The sequence below is a fragment of the Conger conger genome, chromosome 9 (genome assembly GCF_963514075.1).
Source record: "Conger conger chromosome 9, fConCon1.1, whole genome shotgun sequence".
NCBI lineage: Eukaryota > Metazoa > Chordata > Actinopteri > Anguilliformes > Congridae > Conger > Conger conger.
This window is the reverse complement of record NC_083768.1, coordinates 22,582,426-22,610,082: the sequence shown is the minus strand read 5'-3', so window position 1 is coordinate 22,610,082 and position 27,657 is coordinate 22,582,426. Positions and strand designations below refer to the sequence as shown.

The window sequence follows — 27,657 nt, the reverse complement described above, 5'->3', positions numbered from 1 at the left end:
TGTGAAACAAAAAATGATTGGCGAAAACGATTAGCCTGCACAATTGTCCATTTTGCACTTTAGACTTTAGGGACGTCACAATGTGCATAAATATTAGCATTGACTATGTATGTTCATTTCGGCAGGTGATTCTTTCCGGCTGTAAAAATGAGAGTGAGCCTGGTTCTGCTGTGCGTGATTCTTTTCTGGGGAGACTCTCTCAGCGAAGGTAGAACTTTGTTACAAAAATAGATATCACAAAAAGAGTTTAAGTAGAAAAAGGAAGAGGGACAGTAATGTCAGAATAAAAAATTAAAAAAAACATTTTTAGAGATTCAGTAATGGAGTGAGTTTTTCTGTTATGTTTATGGTGCTTGAATGGTTCAATTCTGGCTTTTCTACAGAGTGTGTGCGTCAGCTCCAGGAGGACGTGGACTTCCCAGGCAGTGACATCCTGCAGATCTTCTCCCCAGATGTGCACCACTGTCAGCTGGCCTGCACTAAGCACCACTCCTGTCTCTTTTTCACGTTTGTTCGACCTGAATGGACCAGGGACAAGCGGTACTGTCTTTTATTTTATCATCTTTATTATTTATTACTGCAAAATGTTTTTTTTGGATAACCTGGCTTGAAAAGCAGTGCACCTATTTGCATACCCAGCCCCCAGTGTAAGCAAAAATGTGATGGTGAAAGTGCATGTTTTATCTGAATATAATATCACAGTGTAAACTAAGCTCTGAGGTGCTCAGTTTGTTTACAGTGTCTGTAACAGAAAGAATTGAATGGGGGAAATGTACTTTCTTCAGTATTACTACCAGCAAGAAGCTGGAAAAAACAGGAAACACTAAATGTTTATCAAAAGTGATGAGTTTATTAAGAAAATAAAATGGAAAACATTGGCAGCGTGGTGGTTGAAGAATGACCTCTTCATCTCAAGAACTTCATATAGGCTTCCCCACAGGTGTCACGAATCCTGCTATCAAAAAAAAACATGGCACACCAGCCATCTTCAGCAGTCATTGTAGTCTGAATTGTGCCTGAAGAGGAATTAATTCTGTGTATTTCTGGTCTCTCAGACAGTTCTACTGCTACCTGAAGTACACAGACTCTGGGAAACCTACCAAGGTTATCTCCCTAAGTAAAGTCACTTCTGGCTACTCGCTGAAATCCTGCAAAGACATAAGCAGCCAAAGTAAGACACTCAAATTCCTCAGGCTATTGGCATTTGTCATGTTATCATTGGGTTGATGGGTTGTAATGTTGAAAAATTCCAATGCCATTTCAGTCCCTCTACTAGAGTACTGAAATTATTCATGTACAGTAACACTGTAGTTCCACTAAATATGAAACTCTTAAATCCTCACTGTCATAAGGTAATAGCTCTGTGTGGTTGCAGCTTGTCTTCCATCTGTCTATAAGGATGTGGACTTCCCAGGCAGTGACATCGAGCAGATCCTCTCTCCAGATGTGGAGCACTGTCAGCTGGCCTGCACTCAGCACCACTCCTGTCTCTTTTTCACATTTCTTCACCCCGAATGGACCAGGGACAAGCGGTACTATGCTTTATTTTATTTGCCATTTATATAGTCAGGAAAGCACACTGACATGGTAGCAAAAAATTTGACTGCATTTGATACTCTGATAGATTTGATAGATTATCTGACTGATATTGAACACTCATGGCCTTTTTTGGTTACCAAACCCCAGGAATAGGAGGGTGAGCAATAATGTGCCAATGATCAAAGGCCGTTTGTCACTGAATTTGATCTCACAGTATAAATGTAGAGTTTATCTGAACACCACACATTCTGTCTGTCTCTGGTCTCTCAGACAGTTCTACTGCTACCTGAAGCTCACAGACTCTGGGCGACCTACCAAGATTACCTCCTTGAGTGAAGTGACATCTGGCTTCTCGCTGAGATCCTGCAACAACACAAGCAGTCAAAGTAAGAGTGTCAGATGATGCAACCCATTGGCAGTTGAAATTTCATCATTGGGGTAATAGGTTGTATTTTTTGGCAATGCTGTTTCAGTCCTTATACTGGAGTACCGAAATTATGCATGTGTATACTTGGATGGTAATTTAGTCATTCAGAGTAAGACAATATGTAGATGACATCTGTAGGAATTTGGAGTGGTTTTGGCCATCTCTGTCCAATATCTGGGCAATAGAGATTACATGGAAGTGAAGACTCATGATACTCAGAATTGGCTGAGCTAGCTCATGATATCAGTTATAATCAAGTGATTATATATTTCAGCGTAATAGGGTCTGTTATAGAGCAAACTCTTGATTTGTACATATGAATCAGTCATTGACAGTATGTAATACTATAGCTCCACTAAATACTGAACTCTTGAAACCTCACTGTCATGAACTAATACAGTAGCTCTGTGTGGTTGCAGCTTGTCTGTCGACTGTCTATAAGGATGTGGACTTCCCAGGCAGTGACATCCAGCAGATCCTCTCTCCAGATGTGGAGCACTGTCAGCTGGCCTGCACTCAGCACCCCTCCTGTCTCTTTTTCACGTTTGTTCGACCTGAATGGACCAGAGACAAGCGGTACTGTCCTTCATTATTTTTACCATTTAAATACCCAGTAAACCACACTGACACGGTATCAAAATAGGCTCCGCAATGGAGTTATTTAGATGAACTGGCTGATATTAAATACTGATGGCCCTTTTCGATGACCAAACCTCAGGAGCAGTCGGGTAAACATGATAAAGGTTAGTGAACCTTTTTTTCAGCGGAATTTTACCTCACAGTGAAAAAAAATCTGAGGTCCTCAGTTTGCCTCAGTCCTATGTATAAAGTCAAAAAAACAAAAAAAAAAACAAGATGGGGGAAATTTAGTCGTATACTGCTTAAAGCAAGAATAAAGGTGAATATGTTTCCTGTCTCTACGAAAAACACCAAACATGCTCATGACTGCAGTCTTGGGCTGCTACTCACTGAAAACCTGCCAAGACAGAAGCCGGCAATGTAAGAGTGTCAGATGCCTTGGGCCATTGGCATTTGTCATATTATCATTGGGGTGATGGTTTGTAATGTTGAGGGATGCTGTTTCTGTCCTTATGCTGGAGTATAAATTATGCATGTGTATACTTGGATGGTAATTTAGTCATTCAGAGTAAGACAATATGTAGATGACATCTGTAGGAATTTGGAGTGGTTTTGGCCATCTCTGTCCAATATCTGGGCAATAGAGATTACATGGAAGTGAAGACTCATGATACTCAGAATTGGCTGAGCTAGCTCATGATATCAGTTATAATCAAGTGATTATATATTTCAGCGTAATAGGGTCTGTTATAGAGCAAACTGTCAGCTGGCCTGCACTCAGCACCCCTCCTGTCTCTTTTTCACGTTTGTTCGACCTGAATGGACCAGAGACAAGCGGTACTGTGCTTTATTTTATTTGCTTAAATAGTCTGGAAATCATTCTGACACAGAAGCAAAAAGTGAAACTGAACTGGCTAACATTGAACACTTGTGGACCTTTTTGGTTACCAAACCCCAGGAATAGAAGGGTGAGTAAGAATGTGATATGGTGAAAGTACATGTTTTCAGCTGAATCTAACCTCACAGGGTAAACTGAGAGTTTACCTGAAGTCTGTGGTGTTATGGTTGCTTAAGGCTTCAGTAACAAAGTAAAAAATTGGACGGGGCCATTTACTTTGTCTTCAGACACACCACACATCCTTGTGACAAGAGTCTTCTGTATCTTAACCAGCCACTGTTGTCTACATTGTGTGTGTGAAGAGGAGGAGGTCTTATTCTGTGCATCTCTGGACTCTCAGACAGTTCTACTGCTACCTGAAGCAGACAGACTCTGGGAAACCTACCAAGATTACTTCCCTGAGTGAAGTCACTTCTGGCTACTCACTGAAAACCTGCCAAGACAGAAGCACCCAAAGTAAGTGACTCAGATGGGCCAGGCCATTGGCATTTGTCATGTCATCATTGGGGCAATATGTTGTAATGTTGTGGGATGTCCTTACAGTTCTTTTACTGAAGCACTGAAATAATTTATGTGGATGCTTAGCAGTTCATGCTCATTTAGTCATTCACAGTAATACAGTATATAGCTGACATCTGTAGGAATTTATAGAGTGGTGTTGGCCATCTCTGTCCTGGGAATGAGAGAGGACAATAGAGATGACATGAAAGTGAGAATTCATGATACTCAGAATAGGCTAAACTAGCTCATGGTATCAGTTATAACCCAGTTACTTGAGCTAGCATTGTAATAGGGTCTGTTATTGAGCAAACTCTTGATTGGTTGGTATGAATCAATGATTCACAGTATGTAATGCCGTAGCTCCACTAAATACTGAACTCTTGAAACCTCACTGTCATCAACTAATACAGTAGCTCTGTGTGGTTGCAGCTTGTCTGTCGACTGTCTATAAGGATGTGGACTTCCCAGGCAGTGACATCCAGCAGATCCTGTCTGCAGATGTTCATCACTGTCAGTTGGCTTGCACTCAGCACCCCTCCTGTCTCTTTTTCACATTTCTTCACCCTGAATGGACCAGAGACAAGCGGTACTGTCCTTTATTATATTTGCCATTTAAATAGCCAAGAAACCACACTGACATGGCAGTGAAAAATGCCACTGCTTTGGGGTTATTCGGATGAGCTTGCTGATATTGAACACTAATGACCCTTCTCTAGTTACCAAGCCCTAGGAACTGGACGATAAGCAGGAATGTGACAATGATCAATGGCTGTACTTTTAGCTGAATTTGATCTCAGTGTAAATGCAGAGTTTATCTAAGCACCAATCATGGTTGTAGGGCTGTTTCTTAACCAGTCATTGTAGACTATATTGTGTGCGAAGAGTAAGATATGTAATTTGGTGTATCTCTGGTCTCTCAAGACAATTCTACTGCTACCTGAAGCAGACAGACAATGGGAGTCCAACCAAGATTACCTCCCTAAGTGAAGTCACTTCTGGCTTCTCACTGAAAACCTGCAAAGACGGAAGCAGCCAAAGTAAGGGTGTCAGATGCCTCAGGCCATTGGCACTTGTCATGTCATCATTGGGGCGATTGGTTGCAATATTGAGGAATGTTGTTTCAGTCCTTGTACTGGAGCACTGAAATTATTTATGTGGATACTTGGCAGGTCATGCTCATTTAGTCATTCACAGTAATACAGTATTTAGCTGACATCTGTAGGAATTTGTAGTGGTGTTGCCCATGTCTGTCCTGGGAATGAGAGAGGACATGGAGATGACATGAGTGAGGATTCATGATACTCAGAATTTGTTATATGAGCTTAAGCTATCAATAACCCAGTGACTTGAACTGGCACAGTGATCGGGTCTGTTAGAGAGCAAAATCTGTATCCGTCTGTATAAATCAGTGAATGACAGCATGCAATAGTTCCAGCAGACATTGAAATTTCACTGTCATAAGCTAATAGCTCTGTGTGGTTGCAGCTTGTCTGTCGACTGTCTATAAGGATGTGGACTTCCCAGGCAGTGACATCCAGCAGATCCTCTCTCCAGATGTGGAGCACTGTCAGCTGGCCTGCACTCAGCACCCCTCCTGTCTCTTTTTCACATTTGTTCGACCGGAATGGACCAGAGACAAGCGGTACTGTGCTTTATTTTATTTGCCTTTTAAATATCCAGGAAACCATACTGACATTGCGGCACAAAATGGCACTGCATTGGGGTTATTTGAATGAAGTGGCTGAAACTGAACACTGATGGCCCTTTTTGATTACCATACCTCAGGAGCAGTAGGGTAAACAATGTGATCAAGGTACTTTTTTCAACTGAATGTTACATCACTGTGTAAACAAAGTTTATCGAAACTCTGAGGTTTGCTTAAGGCCACTGTTAAAGGTTAAAGATAAATGCGTTTACTGTCTCTTCGGAAACACCACACATGCTTATGACTGCAGTCTTGGGCTGTATCTTAACCAGCCACTGCAGTATACATCATATGTGAAGAGGAGGACATTTCATTCTCATTCTGGTCTCTCAGACAGTTCTACTGCTACCTGAAGCACACAGCCTCTGGGATACCTACCAAGATTACCTCCTTGAGTGAAGTCACTTCCGGGTACTCACTGAAATCCTGCAAAGACCAAAGCAGCCAAAGTAAGAGTGTCAGATGCCCCAGGCTATTGGCATTTGTCATGTTATCTTTGGACTGATGGGTTGTAATGTTGAGGAATGTTGTTTCAGCCCGGGGCACTTAGCAGCTCATGCTCAGTTAACCATTCTCTGTAATTAGTGAGCCCAGGTGTCCCTCTTTACATTGCACTGCACAGCATTTTGACCCTTTGTCCCACGTCCTGCATTTTCAAGAAAAATAACAAAAGTGCACATTTCTCCACTAAAACATTAAACGATCGTTTTTCATTGTTATCCAATAATTATCTTTGGCATTCTCTTCTGCTTAGACGTTTCCACTCTAGTTCTTCCTCTCGTCCGCACATTACCTCATGTTTTATTAATGTCTATTTTGTAATCTGTAAGGCATTCAAACATATTATACCGCCGACTATTGGGCAGGAGTGTAACTGCAGGCAGGATATGTGTCGATACGCATTATTCTAAAGTTCGATATGTTTTGCATTGGTAACCTTTAAAGAATGGACATTCTTAATCTGTCCCGCATTTAGACTGTTTACATCAGCTCACCCTATCTCTAATACAGTATGTGGCTGACATCTGTAGGAAGTTGTAGAGTGATGTTGGCCGTCTCTGTTGTGGAAATGAGAGAGGACAATAGAGATGACATGGAAGTGAAGATTCCTGATACTAGGTTGAACTAACCCAGTGATTTGAACTAGCGCAGTGATAGGGTCTGTTAGAGAGCAAAGTCTTTATCCGTCTGTATGAATCAGTGATTGACAGCATGCAATAGTTCCAGCAGACATCTTGAAATCTCAAAGTCATAAACTAATAGCGCTATGTGGTTGCAGCTTGTCTGTCGATTGTCTATAAGGATGTGGACTTCCCAGGCAGCGACATCCATCAGATCCTCTCTCCAGATGTGGAGCACTGTCAGCTGGCCTGCACTCAGCACCCCTCCTGTCTCTTTTTCACGTTTGTTCGCCCCGAATGGACCAGGGACAAGCGGTACTGTCATTTATTGTCTTACCATTTACAGTACTGTGCAAAAGTTTTAGGCGTGTGAAAAGATGGTGTAAAATAAGAATGCTTTCAAAAATAGAAATGTTAATTGTTAATTGTTTATCAATTAACAAAATGCATGAACAGAAGAAGTGAATGAACAGAAGTAAAATCCAATTCAAACCAATATTGGCGTGACCACCCTTTGCCTTCAAAACAGCATCAATTCTTCTTGGTATGCTTGCACACAGTTTTTGAAGGAACTTGGCAGGTAGGTTATTCCAAACAGCTTGGAGAACTAGCCACAGTTCTTATGTGGATTTTAGGCAGCCTCAAATGCTTCTGTCTCTTCAGGGCTCAGTGGGGGCCATACCATCACTTCCAGGACTCCTTGTTCTTCTTCACACTGAAGATGGTTCTTAATGACATTGGCTGTATGTTTGGGGTCGTTGTCCTGCTGCAGAATAAATTTGGGGCCAATAACATGGTATTGCATGATGAATAAGTATCTGCCTGTACTTCTCAGCATTGAGGAGGCCATTAATTCTGACCAAATCCCCAACTCCATTTGCAGAAATGCAGCCCCAAACTTGCAAGGAACCTACACCATGCTTCACTGTTGCCTGCAGACACTCATTCTTGTTCTGACCTCCAACCCTTCGGTGAACAAACTGCCTCCTGCTACAGCCAAATAATTTAATTTTGACTCATCAGTCCAGAGAACCTGCCATTTTTCAGCACCCCAGTTCCTGTGTTTTTGTACATAGTTCCATGGCCTTGTTTCCACGTTGGAGGTATGGAGTTGGCTACAATTCTTCCATGAAGACCACTTCTGACCAGACTTATCCACACAGTAGATGGGTGTACCTGGGTCCCACTGGTTTCTGTCAATTCTGAGCTGATGACACTGCTGGACATCTTCCGATTGCGAAGGGAAGTGAGCATGATGTGTCATCTGCTGCACTAAGTTTCCTTGGCTGACCCTTGCATCTACGGTCCTCAACATTGCCCGTTTCTTTGTGCTTCTTCAACAGAGCTTGGACAGCACATCTGGAAACCCCTGTCTGCCTTGAAATTTCTGGCTGGGAGAGACTTTGCTGATGCAGTATAACTACCTTGTGTTGTGTTGCTGTGCTCAGTCTTGCCATGGTGTATGACTTCTGACATTAAACTGTCTTCAACAACCTCACCTTGGAAGCAAATTTTGGCTGTCACTCACCCAGTTTAACCCTCCTACACAGCCGTTTCTGTTTCTGTTAATGATTGTGTTTCAACCTACATATTAAATTGATGTTCATTGATTGCATTGCACATGGCAGTGTGGCTGATATTCAATATGGCTGATATTGAACACTCATGGTCTTTTTTGATTACCAAACCCCAGTGTGAGCAAGAATGTGAGAATGATCAAAGGCCATGTTTTTAGCTGAATCTTATCTCAGTGTAAATGCAGAGTTTATCTAAACATCACACATTATGCACAAACTATGTGTGTCTCTGGTCTTTCAGACAGTTCTTCTGCTACCTGAAGCGCACAGACACTGGGATGCCTACCAAGATTACCTCCCTGAGTGAAGTCACTTCCGGGTACTCACTGAAAAACTGCAACAACACAAGCATCCAAAGTAAGAGTATCAGATGCCTTAAGCCATTGGCATTTGCCATTTTATCATTGGAGTGATTGGTTGTATTATGAGAGAATACTCTGAGTCTTTGTACTGGAGTACAAAAATTATTTAAATTGACATGTAGCTGTTCATTCTCCGTTATCCATTATCCAGTACTGTATTTACATAGCTGACATCTGTAGGAATTTGTAGAGTGGCAGTGGTGTAAGGGTAATTTTCTTAATTGATTCTTAATTGACAATGTGTGTTAACATAAAGACAATCACATGATTACAAATAACCTTTTAGTGACAATCCTTATTACTATTAGACCACTTTCTGAATTAAGTGCTTACTATGAGTCTTTCTCTCTCTCCCTCCAGCAGACGGACAGCCTTTGCCCTTAATGTCTCTGCTTCTCAGCTAGTACATTCTGGTCTTACAGCAAGGTCAAGAAGGGGTATTCAGAAGACAAAATACTCATAAATGTTCGTGGCCAGCTTCATGTCTTTTTGTTTTGGTAAAGCCCCCCCTTCTGGAAAAGTGTGTATAAGAGTCTTACTGTGTCTGATGCAAATCAGAAAGCCGGTAAGCTTTCTCACTTTCTGTAATTTCTTTGCAAATAAATACGAAAGTTAAAGAGAAGAATGGCTATTGTTGTGTTTTTTACTGGATCTGTTTCATCAGACGATGATCACCTGTGAAATGTTAAAAAGGGCATTTTTCCCTAACAGTTTGGCGACGAGGATGGGATCGCTAATGTGGTTCTTCTCTATACAGAACAGTCTCGGAGTCTGTGATGCGGACAGACAGTGTACACTGCCTTGAACTGAAAAATCCACCCCACAAAGGGATTGTAAGCAATCGCCTATGGGGAAGGATGATGGTATCTGGTCCAGTTCTGAGACGTTTATATGTGGGGTAACCAATACGCGATCCTAAAAAAAAAAAGAACACTCAGGTGAGGCCATAGTAAATCACTAAAAGGTACCTTGTTTGACTTGGGGCTGACGGGCCCATCAGTGATTCAAACACGAGAGCCGGTATGCTCTCAAAAGCCGGTATGCTCTCACTAGCACTCTAGGGACCGGGTCCCAAGCGCTGAGAGTGTTACAGAGTGATTAGTAGCAATACTAATAAACTGGTTTTACCACCAACATAAAGCACACGTTTGGCGGCTGCCATCTTGCTTGTACCCTTTAGCCCTTGACCTCACTTACTAGTAAACATTGGAGTGAACCGCGCCCATCTCTGGCCACCCTGTGGAATGCACGTGAGAAAATTAGTAAGAAAACTAACATTTTGTTACCACATATGCTCCTGATGTCTCAATGCAACTGAGCGAATAGAGAAAATATCTGTATTATTGCTGCTGGCATTAGTTTTCATTCATTCATACATAGTTTCCACAACCGGTTCCCACAGAAATAAAAAATTAATAATAATAATTGTGCCGCATTAAGCATTTATGAGATAATGGCAATGTTCTTTGGCTGTTTATTCAACCATATTATAACATATCCACAATTTTATAATTATTTGAAGAAGCTTGGTCTAAGGAGGCAATACACCAAACTTTGTGAAAGTTTGACAAATTACTGCAGTGCCCCCCTATTAACCAACTATCACCAGGTTTTACAATCTAGAACACACTTAAATCTATCTAAGGCAAGGAAGGGAACCCACCCAGGCACCTGGAGAACATGCAAACTCCACACAGAGGGCCCTAGCTGGATTTGAACCCAGGATCTTGTTTCTCAAAGCCAACTGTGCTATCCACTGCGCAAGCTTGGTCTAAGGCAGGGGTCGGCAACCCTGGTCCTGGAGAGCCGCAGGGTGTGCTGGCTTTCGTTGTTACTTGGCATGAATTGATCAATGAAAGCCGTTGATTGCACAGTTAACTCACCTCACCTGGTTTCTTGGGTCTGAATCGGTTGCTTATTTTAAGGTGGAGACGAAAGGCAGCACACCCTGCGGCTCTCCAGGACCAGGGTTGCCGACCCCTGGTCTAAGGAGGCAGAACCCCAAACTTCATGCAAATTGGTCAATCTTTATAAAATATTACCCTACAGGGCCTAATATGAACCCGCCTGGAAACCAATTTCATCCGACCCCCCACTTTCTTACATCTTTCATCAACTTTTCTAGAAAGGTCTAGCTTTGGTACTCCGTAGATTTTGTTTATACAATTCCAACTATCCGAACTTCATACATCTTTACATACGTAAACCCCTATTATCTAAAATGTCCGATTGGACTATTCCACTTTTTAAACGGGACGTAATGTATAGCACTTTTCCAATTAAATAATTATATCGCCACAGCTTTATACTTAACAGAAATTTATTACGACAACGTTAGTGGAAAACAAGTTAATTCGACAGATGATGCGAATGACAATTCGTTCGCTAGATGAGGATTAGAGTAGGTTTAACAAACGTAATGATTTCAGTAAGATTGATGCGCTCCAGCAGGGCATTATTTCGTGAAGTTAATGCGTTACCACAATATTCTATTAAACTAATGGAAAACCTTTCAGATGAATGGTAAATCGCTACAAAGTTATCGCGATACAGGCACTAATTCGCAACAAAATGTAATGGAAATTGGGTTTATGGGTCTAGGTATCACCCCTTCGTTTCCTGTTTTTGAATTTTTTTCTGTGAAACAGAAAATGATTTGCGAAAACGATTAGCCTGCACAATTGTCCATTTTGCACTTTAGACTTTAGGGACGTCACAATGTGCATAAATATTAGCATTGACTATCCCGTATGATCATTTCGGCAGGTGATTCTTTCCGGCTGAAAAATGAGAGTGAGCCTGGTTCTGCTGTGTGTGATTCTTTTCTGGGGAGACTCTCTCAGCGAAGGTAGAACATTGTTCCAAAAATAGATATCACAAAAAGAGTTTAAGTAGAAAAAGGAAGAGGGACAGTAATGTCAGAGTAAAAAATAAAACATTTTTAGAGATTCAGTAATGGAGAGAGTTTTTCTGTTATGTTTATGGTGCTTGAATGGTTCAATTCTGGCTTTTCTACAGAGTGTGTGCGTCAGCTCCAGGAGGACGTGGACTTCCCAGGCAGTGACATCCTGCAGATCTTCTCCCCAGATGTGCACCACTGTCAGCTGGCCTGCACTAAGCACCACTCCTGTCTCTTTTTCACGTTTGTTCGACCTGAATGGACCAGGGACAAGCGGTACTGTCTTTTATTTTATTATCTTTATTATTTATTACTGCAAAATGTTTTTTTGGATAACCTGGCTTGAAAAGCAGTGCACCTATTTGCATACCCAGCCCCCAGTGTAAGCAAGAATGTGATGGTGAAAGTGCATGTTTTATCTGAATATAATATCACAGTGTAAACTAAGCTCTGAGGTGCTCAGTTTGTTTACAGTGTCTGTAACAGAAAGAATTGAATGGGGGAAATGTACTTTCTTCAGTATTACTACCAGCAAGAAGCTGGAAAAAACAGGAAACACTAAATGTTTATCAAAAGTGATGAGTTTATTAAGAAAATAAAATGGAAAACATTGGCAGCGTGGTGGTTGAAGAGTGGCCTCTTCATCTCAAGAACTTCATATAGGCTTCCCCACAGGTGTCACGAATCCTGCTATCAAAAAAAAAAAAACATGGCACACCAGCCATCTTCAGCAGTCATTGTAGTCTGAATTGTGCCTGAAGAGGAATTAATTCTGTGTATTTCTGGTCTCTCAGACAGTTCTACTGCTACCTGAAGTACACAGACTCTGGGAAACCTACCAAGGTTACCTCCCTAAGTAAAGTCACTTCTGGCTACTCACTGAAATCCTGCAAAGACATAAGCAGCCAAAGTAAGAGACTCGAATTCCTCAGGCTATTGGCATTTGTCATGTTATTATTGGGTTGATGGGTTGTAATGTTGAAAAATGCCATTTCAGTCCCTCTACTGGAGTACTGAAATTATTCATGTACAGTAACACTGTAGTTCCACTAAATATGAAACTCTTAAATCCTCACTGTCATAAGGTAATAGCTCTGTGTGGTTGCAGCTTGTCTTCCATCTGTCTATAAGGATGTGGACTTCCCAGGCAGTGACATCGAGCAGATCCTCTCTCCAGATGTGGAGCACTGTCAGCTGGCCTGCACTCAGCACCACTCCTGTCTCTTTTTCACATTTCTTCACCCCGAATGGACCAGGGACAAGCGGTACTATGCTTTATTTTATTTGCCATTTATATAGTCAGGAAAGCACACTGACATGGTAGCAAAAAATTTGACTGCATTGCTGATACTCAGATTATCTGACTGATACTGAACACTCATGGCCTTTTTTGGTTAACAAACCCCAGGAATAGGAGGGTGAGCAATAATGTGCCAATGATCAAAGGCCGTTTGTCACTGAATTTGATCTCACAGTATAAATGTAGAGTTTATCTGAACACCACACATTCTGTCTGTCTCTGGTCTCTCAGACAGTTCTACTGCTACCTGAAGCTCACAGACTCTGGGCGACCTACCAAGATTACCTCCTTGAGTGAAGTGACATCTGGCTTCTCGCTGAGATCCTGCAACAACACAAGCAGTCAAAGTAAGAGTGTCTGATGATGCAACCCATTGGCTGTTGAAATTTCATCGTTGGGGTAATAGGTTGTATTTTTTGGCAATGCTGTTTCAGTCCTTATACTGGAGTACCGAAATTATGCATGTGTATACTTGGATGGTAATTTAGTCATTCAGAGTAAGACAATATGTAGATGACATCTGTGGGAATTTGGAGTGGTGTTGGCCATCTCTGTCCAATATCTGGGCAATAGAGATTACATGGAAGTGAAGACTCATGATACTCAGAATTGGCTGAGCTAGCTCATGATATCAGTTATAATCAAGTGATTATATATTTCAGCGTAATAGGGTCTGTTATAGAGCAAGCTCTTGATTTGTACATATGAATCAGTCATTGACAGTATGTAATACTATAGCTCCACTAAATACTGAACTCTTGAAACCTCACTGTCATAAGCTAATAGCTCTGTGTGGTTGCAGCTTGTCTGTCGACTGTCTATAAGGATGTGGACTTCCCAGGCAGTGACATCCAGCAGATCCTCTCTCCAGATGTGGAGCACTGTCAGCTGGCCTGCACTCAGCACCCCTCCTGTCTCTTTTTCACATTTGTTCGACCGGAATGGACCAGAGACAAGCGGTACTGTGCTTTATTTTATTTACCATTTAAATACCCAAGAAACCACACTGACACGGTATCAAAATAGGCTCTGCAATGGAGTTATTTAGATGAACTGGCTGATATTAAGTACTGATGGCCCCTTTCGATGACCAAACTTCAGGAGCAGTAGGGTAAACATGATGAAGGTTAGTGAACCTTTTTTTCAGCGGAATTTAACCTCACAGTGTAAACAAAGTTTATCAAAAATCTGAGGTCCTCAGTTTGCCTCAGTCCTATGTATAAAGTCAAAAAAACAAAAAAAAAACGAGATGGGGGAAATTTAGTCGTATACTGCTTAAAGCAAGAATAAAGGTGAATATGTTTACCATCTCTACGAAAGACACCAAACATGCTCATGACTGCAGTCTTGGGCTGTATCTTAACCAGCCACTGCAGTATGCATCGTGTGTGTAGAGGAAGAGATCTCATTCTGTGTCTCTGGTCTCTCAGACAGTTCTACTGCTACCTGAAGCACACAGCCTCTGGGAGACCTGCGAAGATTACTTCCCTGAGTGAAGTCACTTCTGGCTACTCACTGAAAACCTGCCAAAACAGAAGCAGCCAAAGTAAGAGTGTCAGATGCCTTGGGCCATTGGCATTTGTCATATTATCATTGGGGTGATGGTTTGTAATGTTGAGGGATGCTGTTTCAGTCCTTATGCTGGAGTACTGAAATTATGCATGTGTATACTTAGCAGTTCATGGTCATTTAGTCATTCAGAGTAAGACAGTATGTAGATGACGTCTATAGGAATTTGTAGAGTGGTGTTGGCCATCTCTGTCCAATATCTGGGCAATAGAGATTACATGGAAGTGAAGACTCATGATACTCAGAATTAGCTGAGCTAGCTCATGATATCAGTTATAATCAAGTGATTATATATTTCAGCGTAATAGGGTCTGTTATAGAGCAAACTCTTGATTTGTACATATGAATCGGTCATTGACAGTATGTAATACTATAGCTCCACTAAATACTGAACTCTTGAAACCTCACTGTCGTAAACTAATACAGTAGCTCTGTGTGGTTGCAGCTTGTCTGTCGACTGTCTATAAGGATGTGGACTTCCCAGGCAGTGACATCCAGCAGATCCTCTCTCCAGATGTGGAGCACTGTCAGCTGGCCTGCACTCAGCACCCCTCCTGTCTCTTTTTCACATTTCTTCGACCTGAATGGACCAGAGACAAGCGGTACTGTGCTTTATTTTATTTGCCGTTTAAATAGTCTGGAAATCATTCTGACACGGAAGCAAAAAATGAAACTGAACTGGCTAACATTGAACCCTTGTGGACCTTTTTGGTTACCAAACCCCAGGAATAGAAGGGTGAGTAAGAATGTGATATGGTGAAAGTACATGTTTTCAGCTGAATCTAACCTCACAGGGTAAACTGAGAGTTTACCTGAAGTCTGTGGTGTTATGGTTGCTTAAGGCTTCAGTAACAAAGTAAAAAATTGGACGGGGCCATTTACTTTGTCTTCAGACACACCACACATCCTTGTGGCAAGAGTCTTCTGTATCTTAACCAGCCGCTGTTGTCTACATTGTGTGTGTGAAGAGGAGGAGGTCTTATTCTGTGCTTCTCTGGACTCTCAGACAGTTCTACTGCTACCTGAAGCGCACAGACTCTGGGAAGCCTACCAAGATTACTTCCCTGAGTGAAGTCACTACTGGCTACTCACTGAAAACCTGCCAAGACAGAAGCACCCAAAGTAAGTGACTCAGATGGGCCAGGCCATTGCCATTTGTCATGTCATCATTGGGGCAATATGTTGTAATGTTGTGGGATGTCCTTACAGTTCTTTTACTGAAGCACTGAAATAATTTATGTGGATGCTTAGCAGTTCATGCTCATTTAGTCATTCACAGTAATGCAGTATATAGCTGACATCTGTAGGAATTTATAGCGTGGTGTTGGCCATCTCTGTCCTGGGAATGAGAGAGGACAATAGAGATGAAATGAAAGTGAGAATTCATGATACTCAGAATAGGCTAAACTAGCTCATGGTATCAGTTATAACCAAGTTACTTGAGCTAGCATTGTAATAGGGTCTGTTAGTTGATTGGTTGGTATGAATCAATGATTCACAGTATGTAATGCCGTAGCTCTACTAAATACTGAACTCTTGAAACCTCACTGTCATAAACTAACACAGTAGCTCTGTGTGGTTGCAGCTTGTCTGTCGACTGTCTACAAGGATGTGGACTTCCCAGGCAGTGACATCCAGCAGATCCTCTCTCCAGATGTGGAGCACTGTCAGCTGGCCTGCACTCAGCACCCCTCCTGTCTCTTTTTCACATTTCTTCACCCTGAATGGACCAGAGACAAGCGGTACTGTCCTATATTATATTTGCCATTTAAATAGCCAAGAAACCACACTGACATGGCAGTGAAAAATGCCACTGCTTTGGGGTTATTCGGATGAGCTTGCTGATATTGAACACTAATGGCCCTTCCCTAGTTACCAAGCCCTAGGAACTGGAGGATAAGCAAGAATGTGACAATGATCAATGGCTGTACTTTTAGCTGAATTTGATCTCAGTGTAAATGCAGAGTTTATCTAAGCACCACACATGGTTGTAGGGCTGTTTCTTAACCAGTCATTGTAGTCTATATTGTGTGTGAAGAGTAAGATATGTAATTTGGTGTATCTCTGGTCTCTCAAGACAATTCTACTGCTACCTGAAGCAGACAGACAATGGGAGTCCAGCCAAGATTATCTCCCTAAGTGAAGTAACTTCTGGCTTCTCACTGAAAACCTGCAAAGACGGAAGCAGCCAAAGTAAGGGTGTCAGATGCCTCAGGCCATTGGCACTTGTCATGTCATCATTGGGGCGATTGGTTGCAATATTGAGGAATGTTGTTTCAGTCCTTGTACTGGAGCACTGAAATTATTTATGTGAATACTTGGCAGGTCATGCTCATTTAGTCATTCACAGTAATACAGTATTTAGCTGACATCTGTAGGAATTTGTAGAGTGGTGTTGCCCATCTCTGTCCTGGGAATGAGAGAGGACATGGAGATGACATGAGTGATGATTCATGATACTCAGAATTTGTTATATGAGCTTAAGCTATCAATAACCCAGTGACTTGAACTGGCACAGTGATTGGGTCTGTTAGAGAGCAAAATCTGTATCCGTCTGTATAAATCAGTGAATGACAGCATGCAATAGTTCCAGCAGACATTGAAATTTCACTGTCATAAGCTAATAGCTCTGTGTGGTTGCAGCTTGTCTGTCGACTGTCTATAAGGATGTGGACTTCCCAGGCAGTGACATCCAGCAGATCCTCTCTCCAGATGTGGAGCACTGTCAGCTGGCCTGCACTCAGCACCCCTCCTGTCTCTTTTTCACATTTGTTCGACCGGAATGGACCAGAGACAAGCGGTACTGTGCTTTATTTTATTTGCCTTTTAAATATCCAGGAAACCATACTGACATTGCAGCAAAAAAATGCACTGCATTGGGGTTATTTGAATGAAGTGGCTGAAACTGAACACTGATGGCCCTTTTTGATTACCATACCTCAGGACCAGTAGGGTAACCAATGTGATCAAGGTACTTTTTTCAGCTGAATGTTACCTCACTGTGTAAACAAAGTTTATCGAAACTCTGAGGTTTGCTTAAGGCCACTGTAAGCAAAAAAACAAACAAAAAAAAAACAAGATGGGTGAAATTTAGTCGTATACTGCTTCAAGCATGCAAGGTTAAAGATAAATGTGTTTACTGTCTCTTCGGAAACACCACACATGCTTATGACTGCAGTCTTGGGCTGTATCTTAACCAGCCACTGCAGTATACATCATCTGTGAAGAGGAGGACATTTAATTCTCATTCTGGTCTCTCAGACAGTTCTACTGCTACCTGAAGCACACAGCCTCTGGGATACCTACCAAGATTACCTCCCTGAGTGAAGTCACTTCCGGGTACTCACTGAAATCCTGCAAAGACCAAAGCAGCCAAAGTAAGAGTGTCAGATGCCTCAGGCTATTGGCATTTGTCATGTTATCTTTGGACTTATAGGTTGTAATGTTGAGGAATGTTGTTTCAGCCTGGGGCACTTAGCAGCTCATGCTCAGTTAACCATTCTCTGTAATTAGTGAGCCCAGGTGTCCCTCTTTACATTGCACTGCACAGCATTTTGACCCTTTGTCCCACGTCCTGCATTTTCAAGAAAAATAACAAAAGTGCACATTTCTCCACTAAAACATTAAACGATCGTTTTTCATTGTTATCCAATAATTATCTTTGGCATTCTCTTCTGCTTAGATGTTTCCACTCTAGTTCTTCCTCTCATCCGCACATTACCTCATGTTTTATTAATGTCTATTTTGTAATCTGTAAGGTATTCAAACATATTATACCGCCGACTATTGGGCAGGAGTGTAACTGCAGGCAGGATATGTGTCGATACGCGTTATTCTAAAGTTCGATATGTTTTGCATTGGTAACCTTTAAAGAATGGACATTCTTAATCTGTCCCACATTTAGACTGTTTACATCAGCTCACCCTATCTCTAATACAGTATGTGGCTGACATCTGTAGGAAGTTGTAGAGTGATGTTGGCCGTCTCTGTTGTGGAAATGAGAGAGGACAATAGAGATGACATGGAAGTGAAGATTCCTGCTACTAGGTTGAACTAACCCAGTGATTTGAACTAGCGCAGTGACAGGGTCTGTTAGAGAGCAAAGTCTTTATCCGTCTGTATGAATCAGTTATTGACAGCATGCAATAGTTCGAGCAGACATCTTGAAATCTCAAAGTCATAAACTAATGGCGCTATGTGGTTGCAGCTTGTCTGTCGACTGTCTATAAGGATGTGGACTTCCCAGGCAGTGACATCCATCAGATCCTATCTCCAGATGTTCATCACTGTCAGCTGGCCTGCACTCAGCACCCCTCCTGTCTCTTTTTCACGTTTGTTCGCCCCGAATGGACCAGGGACAAGCGGTACTGTCATTTATTGTCTTACCATTTACAGTACTGTGCAAAAGTTTTAGGCATGTGTGAAAAGATGGTGTAAAATAAGAATGCTTTCAAAAATAGAAATGTTAATTGTTTATCAATTAACAAAATGCATGAACAGAAGAAGTGAATGAACAGAAGTAAAATCCAATTCAAACCAATATTGGCGTGACCACCCTTTGCCTTCAAAACGGCATCAATTCTTCTTGGTATACTTGCACACAGTTTTTGAAGGAACTTGGCAGGTAGGTTATTCCAAACAGCTTGGAGAACTAGCCACAGTTCTTCTGTGGATTTTAGGCTGCCTCAAATGCTTCTGTCTCTTCATGTAATCCCAGACAGACTCGATGATGTTAAGATCAGGGCTCAGTGGGGGCCATACCATCACTTCCAGGACTCCTTGTTCTTCTTCACACTGAAGATGGTTCTTAATGACATTGGCTGTATGTTTGGGGTCATTGTCCTGCTGCAGAATACATTTGGGGCCAATCACATTCCTCCCTGATGGTATTGCATGATGAATAAGTATCTGCCTGTACTTCTCAGCATTGAGGAGACCATTAATTTTGACCAAATCCCCAACTCCATTTGCGGAAATGCAGCCCCAAACTTGCAAGGAACGTACACCATGCTTCACTGTTGCCTGCAGACACTCATTCTTGTACTGACCTCCAACCCTTCGGTGAACAAACTGCCTTCTGCTACAGCCAAATAATTTAATTTTGACTCATCAGTCCAGAGAACCTGCTGCCATTTTTCGGCACCCCAGTTCCTGTGTTTTTGTGCATAGTCCCTTGGCCTTGTTTCCTTGTCGGGGTTTTGGCTTTTTGGCTGCAATTCTTCCATGAAGACCACTTCTGACCAGACTTATCCACACAGTAGATGGGTGTACCTGGGTCCCACTGGTTTCTGCCAATTCTGAGCTGATGGCACTGCTGGACATCTTCCGATTGCGAAGGGAAGTGAGCATGATGTGTCATCTTCTGCACTAAGTTTCCTTGGCTGACCCTTGCATCTACCGTCCTCAACATTACCCGTTTCTTTGGGCTTCTTCAACAGAGCTTGGACAGCACATCTGGAAACCCCTGTCTGCCTTGAAATTTCTGCCTGGGAGAGACTTTGCTGATGCAGTATAACTACCTTGTGTTGTGTTGCTGTGCTCAGTCTTGCCGTGGTGTATGACTTCTGACATTAAACTTTGACATTGTCTTCAGCAACCTCACCTTGGTAGTTTAACCCTCCTACACAGCTGTTTCTGTTTTTGTTAATGATTGTGTTTCAACCTACATATTAAATTGATGTTCGTTGATTGCATTGCACATGGCAATATGGCATATGGCTGATATTGAACACTCATGGCCTTTTTTTGGTTACCAAACCCCAGGGTGAGCAAGAATGTGAGAATGATCAAAGGCCATGTTTTTAGTTGAATTTTATCTCAGTGTAAATGCAGAGTTTATCTAAACAACACACATTATGCACAAATTATGTGTGTCTCTGGTCTTTCAGACAGTTCTTCTGCTACCTGAAGCGCACAGACACTGGGATGCCTACCAAGATTACCTCCCTGAGTGAAGTCACTTCCGGGTACTCACTGAAAAACTGCAACAACACAAGCATCCAAAGTAAGAGTATCAGATGCCTTAAGCCATTGGCATTTGTCATTTTATCATTGGAGTGATTGGTTGTATTATGAGAGAATACTCTGAGTCTTTGTACTGGAGTACAAAAATTATTTAAATTGACATGTAGCTGTTCATTCTCCGTTATCCATTATCCAGTACTGTATACACGTAGCTGACATCTGTAGGAATTTGTAGAGTGGCAGTGGTCTTCTTGGAATGGGGGAAGGCAATAGAGATGCCATGGAAATGAGCATTCATCATAGCCAGAATAGGTGGAGCTAGCCCATACTCTCAATTATAACTCATTGATTTGAACTAATAAAGAGGGCTAGAGGGCAAACTGTATGAATCAGTGACTGACAGCAACTTTGTGTGCTTGCAGCCTGTCTGCCGACTGTCTATAAGGATGTGGACTTCACTGGAGTCGATTACGCAGCCCTGTTTACAGCGGACTACCAGGACTGTCAGGAAAGTTGCACCAAGGACCCAGGCTGCCAGTTCTTCACCTTTGTTGACCAAGACTACCCGACATCTAAATACAGGTCAGAACCTGCAGTAAATAGGGGTTTTGAACAGAATATGGCCTTCATTGTGCAGTACTCCTGCAGTTCCTATCCTATCTTCAGAAAAGATGTGTTTTGATGCAGTGAATGACCTCACATTTCTTTTGGGTCTCTCCTCAGAAACAAGTGCCATCTGAAACACACAAGGGTTTTCCCCAGTCCACCAAGAGTCAACAGGTTAAACGGAGTGGCGAGTGGCTTCTCACACAGATTCTGTACTGGCCCCAACACTGATGGAAAAAGTAAACTTACTGTAACTACACTCACCTCATTACCACACACAAGAAAACACACACACACACACACACACACACACACACACACACACACACACACACACACACACACACAAACAAACAAACAATATGAATTGCTTCTGGAATATGATCTTTTCCAAAACATTAAGAAATAAGTAATATAGTCAGTCATATCAACATACAGCATGGTCAACCTCATATTCCATGCAATACATCCATCCATCCATCCATTATCTTAACCCGCTTATCCTGAACAGGGTCGCAGGCCCAGCATACATTGGGCGAAAGGCAGGAATAAACCCTGGACAGGTCGCCAGTCCATCGCAGGGCACACACACCATTCACTCACACACTCGTACCTATGGGCAATTTAGACTCTCCAATCAGCCTAACCTGCATGTCTTTGGACTGTGGGAGGAAACCGGAGTACCCGGAGGAAACCCACGCAGACACGGGGAGAACATGCAAACTCCACACAGAGAGGCCCCGGCCGACGGGGATTCGAACCCAGGACCTCCTAGCTGTGAGGCGGCAGTGCTACCCACTGCACCATCCCTGCCGCCCCATGCAATACAAACAATATTAAACTCTTTTACTCAAAATTAACAAGTGCTGTTATTTTGTATATAGCAGTGTTACTGAAACACTAATCTCAGAATACGAATTACAGAATTTGTCAGAAATTACAACATAAGGCTTTTTTTTTTTTTTGGTATAAATCCAAAAGTTTCCCGTTCTTAGAAGCAGTATGTTGAAATGTGTGTGCTATTTGTTTTTTCTTTAACGATTTACTTATTTCTTGGCATGGCACCAGTGCTAGATGTACTGTAGGTATTACATGTGTTGATTTGCTGCAGATTGCCAGTACAAGATTCAGGCTGACATGGATTTTCCTGGAAATGACTTTGAGCGGGTTCCATCACCCTCACCTGAATACTGCCACTTTTTATGCACCATCCACCCCCGCTGCACCTTCTATTCATACTCAAGGTACAGTATATTCAAAATTTATGTGCAACATAATCAAATTGATTATTTGTCTGCAATTTTATATAATTTACTTTTGGTACATTTCACGCCAATTGTCATGGCATTTTCATAAAACCTATGCAACCTAGCAAAAGGATATACTATGCGCACTCTCTTTCCAGGAGAGAGATGCTTTGCCACTTAAAGCACAACAAAGATGAACGGCCCTTCACTTCCAAGCAAGGAATGATGTCAGGAACTCCAACACGCTTCTGTGAGACCACAAATGGTGAGTGGAATGTTGGGAAAATTCCCTGGTTTGACTCCCTGTAATCCTCAAATATCTCTGAACACCCCCTGGAGTTGTGCTACTCCGTGGTGCCAAGTGTAAAGGTGACTGTTCCCGAATTCTGAAGCATAAACAAACATTGTTCAGTATCTGTTCAGATCCAACCAAATGCCTGAACACTCTTTGGATCCCACTTCACATTGCACTAGGACGGTGAGCCCAAACAAACTATTTTTGGAATATTTTGGCTGACCAAGTCAATCACCTAACCTATAGTGAATCCAACTGAACATGCTTTTCACTAGCTGAAGACAAGACTGAAGGCAAAAATCCCCTGAAACAAATAGGGACCAAAGAACTCTGTAATCCTCAAATATCTCTGAACGCCCCCTGGAGTTGTGTTACTCCCTGGTGCAAGTGTAAAGGTGATGACTGTGTAAAGGTGATGACGACTGGGCGGCCTGTAGTGTAGTGGTTAAGGTAAATGACTGGGACAGGCAAGGTTGGTGGTTCGAATCCCTGTGTAGCCACAATAAGATCCGCACAGCCGTTGGGCCCTTGAGCAAGGCCCTTAACCCTGCTTAGCTCCACGGTAGGATTGTCTCCTGCTTAGTCCAATCAACTGTACGTCGCTCTGGATAAGAGCGTCTGCCAAATGCCAGTAATGTAATGTAATGACTGTTCCCTACTGCAGGTGACTGTGTGAAGACTCCATATGAAAACATAGACTTTCTCGCGTCTGACAGACGCTTCGTCCTGCTGGATGACCCGCAGGCCTGCCAGGAGACCTGCACTGCTGATCCTGACTGCCAGTTCTACACCTACGTCTACACGTCATTTCAGGGACCTACCCACAGGTCTCTTCTGTTTTTACATACAGTACCTACGCACACATGCTCAAACAAGAGCATACTGCATATGCAAACACAAACCGATTCACACTCATACTAGCACACACATACAGTACAATGAGTGTATTATCTGCTGCACTGAAAATCACTTGTCGTCTCTTGATTCTGTACCGTTGTGTGTGTATGACTTTATAGGAGGAGATGTTACCTGAAGCAGGTGATTACAGTCCCCCTTCCTCCGACGGTGGTTGCCATGCGGGGTGTGGTTTCTGGGTTCCACCAGAGGGGCTGCCAGAGTGGAGGAGAGAAGACCGGTGTGGTGGGGTAGCCCTGCTCCAGAGGGCCAGCGAGACTACTGCTGCTGCTGCTTGCAATGTGGCATTGGCTTTTCCAATCTCCATGACTTTCCAGTCATAAACCAATGTGCAAAATAAATTAAATAAAGTAAACCATGAAAAACCCTAATTGGTGATGTGGTGCTCAACCATTAATTGTTCTCTACATGAAAAACAGTGGGTTCATTTTGAAATCCCTACTGTCCAGATATTCAAACTGTTTTTTTTCTGAATGGTCAGCAAGTACATTAAGCATTTTTTTTCTAGCAGAAGCTAAGCAGGTCAGACCCATAATTAACCCATTTGATGTTGGTTACCTATTAATAACACTTTCAAATTAAAAATTCCAACTGTACATTAACTGTTGTGTAGGTGTTGTAAAAAAGGTTTTGGTCTGTGGCTTAATGCACTTGACGACCCCTGATCTAGAGCACCAGGCCAAACAAAAATAAAAACATCTGATTACTATTCTGAAATAGTGGGTGCATATGAACAGCAGACTCAACCTCCAGCCTCAAATTAAAGCGACCATATTGAGTCAATGATCTTGAGTTAAAATTAAATCACAAAGCAATACAGCAGATATGGGCCTATACAGTTCATTACAGCATTAAGAAATATAAATTACAACTTGAGAAAAAAGGAAATACTGTGATTTACACTGTGGTCCATAAGTGTTTACACAGTAATATTTGTTGTTTTGGCTTTACTACAGCACCTTGGAAGAAAACCAATGAATATGCGATTAAAGCACATGCTGTCAGACTGTATTTACCCTCATATTGGGTGATTTGCATTGGAACTACATCTGTTTTTATACCTAGTTCCTAAAATGTAGGGGACCAAAAGTAATTCTCAGATGTTTCTTCTGTGTTGTTGCACCAGTAGTTCATGCACAAGGTCTAAAGTTGTTTCAGTTTTGCATTTGCATTAGAGGCCTTTTGCCAATCTCTCAACCTGAGGACAAAATAAGTGTCAATGCCAGTAAAGTAGGCCATCATGAGACTGAACAGTCTGAATGAATCAGACATACCCAAAACATTGAACTCAAAATCAACTGTTGAACACATTGTTAAAACGCACTGGTGAGATCAGCAATAGCAAACAACCTGGAAGAGCATGGAAGACTGCTGTAGTGGATGACAGAAGATTTTAAGAAAGAACCCTTTTAAACTGTTTAACAGATCAAGAACACTATCTGGTGTGATGTAGCAATAGATGTGTCAAAGACCGCTGGTAAGCCTCATGAACATTAGAGTTTTCTATACGTACATAGTCTACAAAACTGTAGTCCTGGAAAAAGTCTTATGGACAGATGAGATGAGCAATGACCTCTACCAAACTGATGGAAAGAGGGAAGTGTAGGGAAAGAAAGAAGAAGGTAAGTCTGAAACATGGTGGAGGTAGTGTTATGGCTTGGGCATGTATAGCTGCTGCAGGTACTGACTCACTTCTCTGTATTTTGATGTGACTACTGACAGTGGGATGAATTGTGAAGCGTAAGCAAACATTGTACAGTATTTGTTTAGATCCAACCAAAGGCCTCAAAACTCATTGGATCCCACTTCACATTGCAGCAGGACAGTGAGCCCAAACAAACTTTTAAAAAATATATATTTTGGCTCGCTAAGTCAATCCAATCTATAGTGAATCCAACTGAACATGCTTTTCACTTGCTGAAAACAAGACTAAAGGCAAAAATCCCCTTAAATAGGAACCAAAGATGTCTGCAGTAAAGGCCAGGCAGAGCATCTCCAGGGAACATACCCAGTAGCTGATGTTCAGAAGATTTAAAGGACGAGAAAAGTCTGTTAACTGTATGGTACAAATTGTGCCCCAAATAAAAAGTTGCCTACTGAAAATGTGTGACCATGCTCTGATTACCAGTTTACTTTCCATTTATCAGAGTTTTATTTTATTTTTAATTTTAAGTAACAAATGTGTCACACATATGTGTGTGTGTGAGTGACAGAGAGTGAGAGAGAGACCGATAATGTGTGTGAGTATGTGTGTGCGTATGTGTGTGTGTGACAGAGTGAGAGAGAGAGAGATAGATAGATAGTGTGTGTGTGTGTGAGAGAGAGAGAGAGAGAGAGAGAGAGTATGTGTGTGCGTGTGTGTGTGTGTGTGACAGAGAGTGACAGAGAGATAGATAATGTGTGTGTGTGTGTGTGTGTGTGTGTGAGAGAGAGAGAGTATGTGTGTGCGTGCATGCATGTTGCTCTCCCCCCTGAAACCCCCCCAGGCTCCAGGGCCCCTCCCCGTGGGAAAGCTTGTCTTGTGTGATTGTGGTCGCCCTTCCTGGAAGCTGTGGTCCCACTGCTGGCTCCACTGCCAGCACAGTGCCAAGCTGGGAGACGTCCGCAAACATTCCGAATGCCTTTAGCACGAGAGTCCCGGGCGGCTGGCTGTTCTGCCCTGACGCCACTCTCACGGACCAATACTTCCACTCACAGACCCAGTGTCCCACCGCATTCTCTCTCTCTCTCACTCCCCCTCTCTCCTCTCCTCTCTCTCTCTCACTCACCCTCTCTCCTCTCCTCTCTCTCTCACTCACCCTCTCTCTCTACCTCTCTCTCTTCAATTTTGGATTCTACTACAGATATTGTTGCTCTTTTGTCTATTACACACGTCGACTCATGCACAAACACACGCCGGACACAAGCGCAATGTCAGACAGATGCACATTTTCGCTACCACTAAAATGTACACAGTATCCAAGCTCTCCTGCAAACATAAGAAGTTAAATGCAAACACATACACACACTCTTTGCAAGTGTACACTGCACGCAAACCCACACACACAGTCACAAACCTAAGTATACACATAGTGTACACAAGCACACAAACAAGCAAACATAAACACATGCAAGTATACACATACTACACACAAACAAACATTAACAACAAAACATGCACGTATACACATACTGTACATGTACACACACACAGTGTTAAACAAATAAGCAAACCAAAATAGCAATGCTATACAAGAATAGAGTAGAACAGGCATTTATTACAGAAAGCCACACTAATTACTCTGGTTAATTTGTGCACAGGTAATATCTGAAGCAGCTGGGTATGGCAAGAATTGGTAACTGCTCAAAGGATACTATTGAATGAGTTGTTCACAGTAGTAATGTTGGTGTCATTGCAAAACAATGTTCGCAATTTAGCATTATCTTGGAAAGATAACTACTTTTAAACCAGAAATTTTCATTATGTGCTTGAAATTTCCTGCTGTCAGTCAAGTCTGGTGAAATGAAGCATTTTTATTCAATATTTACTATTTTGATTGCACACTTTAAGTTGATATTGACAACACACCATTATGTGCTGTAGGAGTAAGCTGCCATATTGTAAAAACGTTAAACGAGGGATTATGGTCTCCATAATTATTGTCTGCATCATGCTCATTGTTTGTGTGTGTGTGTGTGTTTGTGTTTGTGTGTGAGTGCATGCTCATGAGGGGGTTGGAGGGCGGCATGTGTGCACGTGCAAGATGTGTGAGTTAAAATTTGCCCACCAACTTCTTTAACTTCTATTAGAACCATCGGCACACAAAAAACCATTCCTCTCTCCGGGTAACATGTAATCAGCTTTAGTGTTCCAGCACACACTGTTCTGGGACCTCTACTTGTCTCAAAATGGGAGCGTTCAAATAAACAAATAGCGTTGTGGGGATGTGACGGCCTGCCTTTGTGATGGGATCTCCCCAGAGAAAATGGCCCTGGGGTTAACCTAATTACATAGTTCAGGCAATGAGAGAGCTCAGAGCGACCTGCCTGCTCTTACTCACTCGTAAAATCAGTGTCCTGTGGCCAGCGAGCAGAGTCATTCCCATGGTTCACACCCAAGCCTGAACACTGGGAGAATAGCTACAGTGATGCGCCCTTATGAGTGTCTGAAAGA

At 42.2% G+C, this 27,657-nt stretch overlaps 2 protein-coding genes across 10 annotated transcripts; both read left to right on the top strand.

Annotated features, from left to right (window-relative positions):
• The first annotated feature begins 111 nt into the window (after positions 1-111).
• LOC133136286 (plasma kallikrein-like) lies at positions 112-9,310 on the top strand. 7 transcript variants are annotated; one of them, XM_061253632.1, is made up of 14 exons: positions 112-208; positions 384-540; positions 1,056-1,171; positions 1,376-1,532; positions 1,810-1,925; positions 2,386-2,542; positions 3,784-3,899; positions 4,374-4,530; positions 4,866-4,981; positions 5,430-5,586; positions 5,983-6,098; positions 6,929-7,085; positions 8,589-8,704; positions 9,073-9,310. In XM_061253632.1, exons 1-14 carry the CDS (start codon positions 148-150, stop codon positions 9,111-9,113), a joined length of 1,740 nt encoding a protein of 579 aa, XP_061109616.1. In that variant the 5' UTR covers positions 112-147; the 3' UTR covers positions 9,114-9,310. The 7 variants fall into 7 exon arrangements, with proteins under 7 accessions (XP_061109616.1, XP_061109614.1, XP_061109620.1 ...); XM_061253630.1 differs by having other exon boundaries at positions 9,070-9,310; XM_061253636.1 differs by lacking the exons at positions 1,376-1,532; positions 1,810-1,925 and having other exon boundaries at positions 9,070-9,310.
• A 1,762-nt stretch (positions 9,311-11,072) lies between these two features.
• Positions 11,073-23,875, top strand: LOC133136285 (micronemal protein 4-like). Of its 3 annotated transcripts, XM_061253627.1 has the most exons (22): positions 11,074-11,232; positions 11,476-11,557; positions 11,728-11,884; positions 12,403-12,518; positions 12,717-12,873; positions 13,140-13,255; positions 13,711-13,867; positions 14,339-14,454; positions 14,923-15,079; positions 15,484-15,599; positions 16,063-16,219; positions 16,555-16,670; positions 17,121-17,277; positions 17,739-17,854; positions 18,685-18,841; positions 20,366-20,481; positions 20,864-21,023; positions 21,165-21,286; positions 22,159-22,291; positions 22,453-22,559; positions 23,254-23,416; positions 23,606-23,875. In XM_061253627.1, the coding sequence occupies exons 2-22, from the start codon at positions 11,497-11,499 to the stop codon at positions 23,736-23,738; spliced, it is 2,790 nt and encodes a 929-aa protein (XP_061109611.1). In that variant the 5' UTR covers positions 11,074-11,232; positions 11,476-11,496; the 3' UTR covers positions 23,739-23,875. The 3 variants fall into 3 exon arrangements, with proteins under 3 accessions (XP_061109613.1, XP_061109611.1, XP_061109612.1); XM_061253629.1 differs by lacking the exons at positions 16,555-16,670; positions 17,121-17,277 and having other exon boundaries at positions 11,073-11,232; XM_061253628.1 differs by lacking the exons at positions 12,717-12,873; positions 13,140-13,255.
• Positions 23,876-27,657: the final 3,782 nt, after the last annotated feature.

Coding starts and splice junctions, on each gene's coding strand:
- LOC133136286 (XM_061253630.1), top strand. CDS start 148: ATGAGAGTGAGCCTGGTTCTGCTGTGCGTGATTCTTTTCTGGGGAGAC. Junction 1,172..1,375: donor CAAAGACATAAGCAGCCAAA/GTAAGACACTCA, acceptor GTGTGGTTGCAG/CTTGTCTTCCATCTGTCTAT. Junction 5,587..5,982: donor GAATGGACCAGAGACAAGCG/GTACTGTGCTTT, acceptor CTGGTCTCTCAG/ACAGTTCTACTGCTACCTGA.
- LOC133136285 (XM_061253627.1), top strand. CDS start 11,497: ATGAGAGTGAGCCTGGTTCTGCTGTGTGTGATTCTTTTCTGGGGAGAC. Junction 17,855..18,684: donor CAAAGACCAAAGCAGCCAAA/GTAAGAGTGTCA, acceptor ATGTGGTTGCAG/CTTGTCTGTCGACTGTCTAT. Junction 20,482..20,863: donor CAACAACACAAGCATCCAAA/GTAAGAGTATCA, acceptor GTGTGCTTGCAG/CCTGTCTGCCGACTGTCTAT.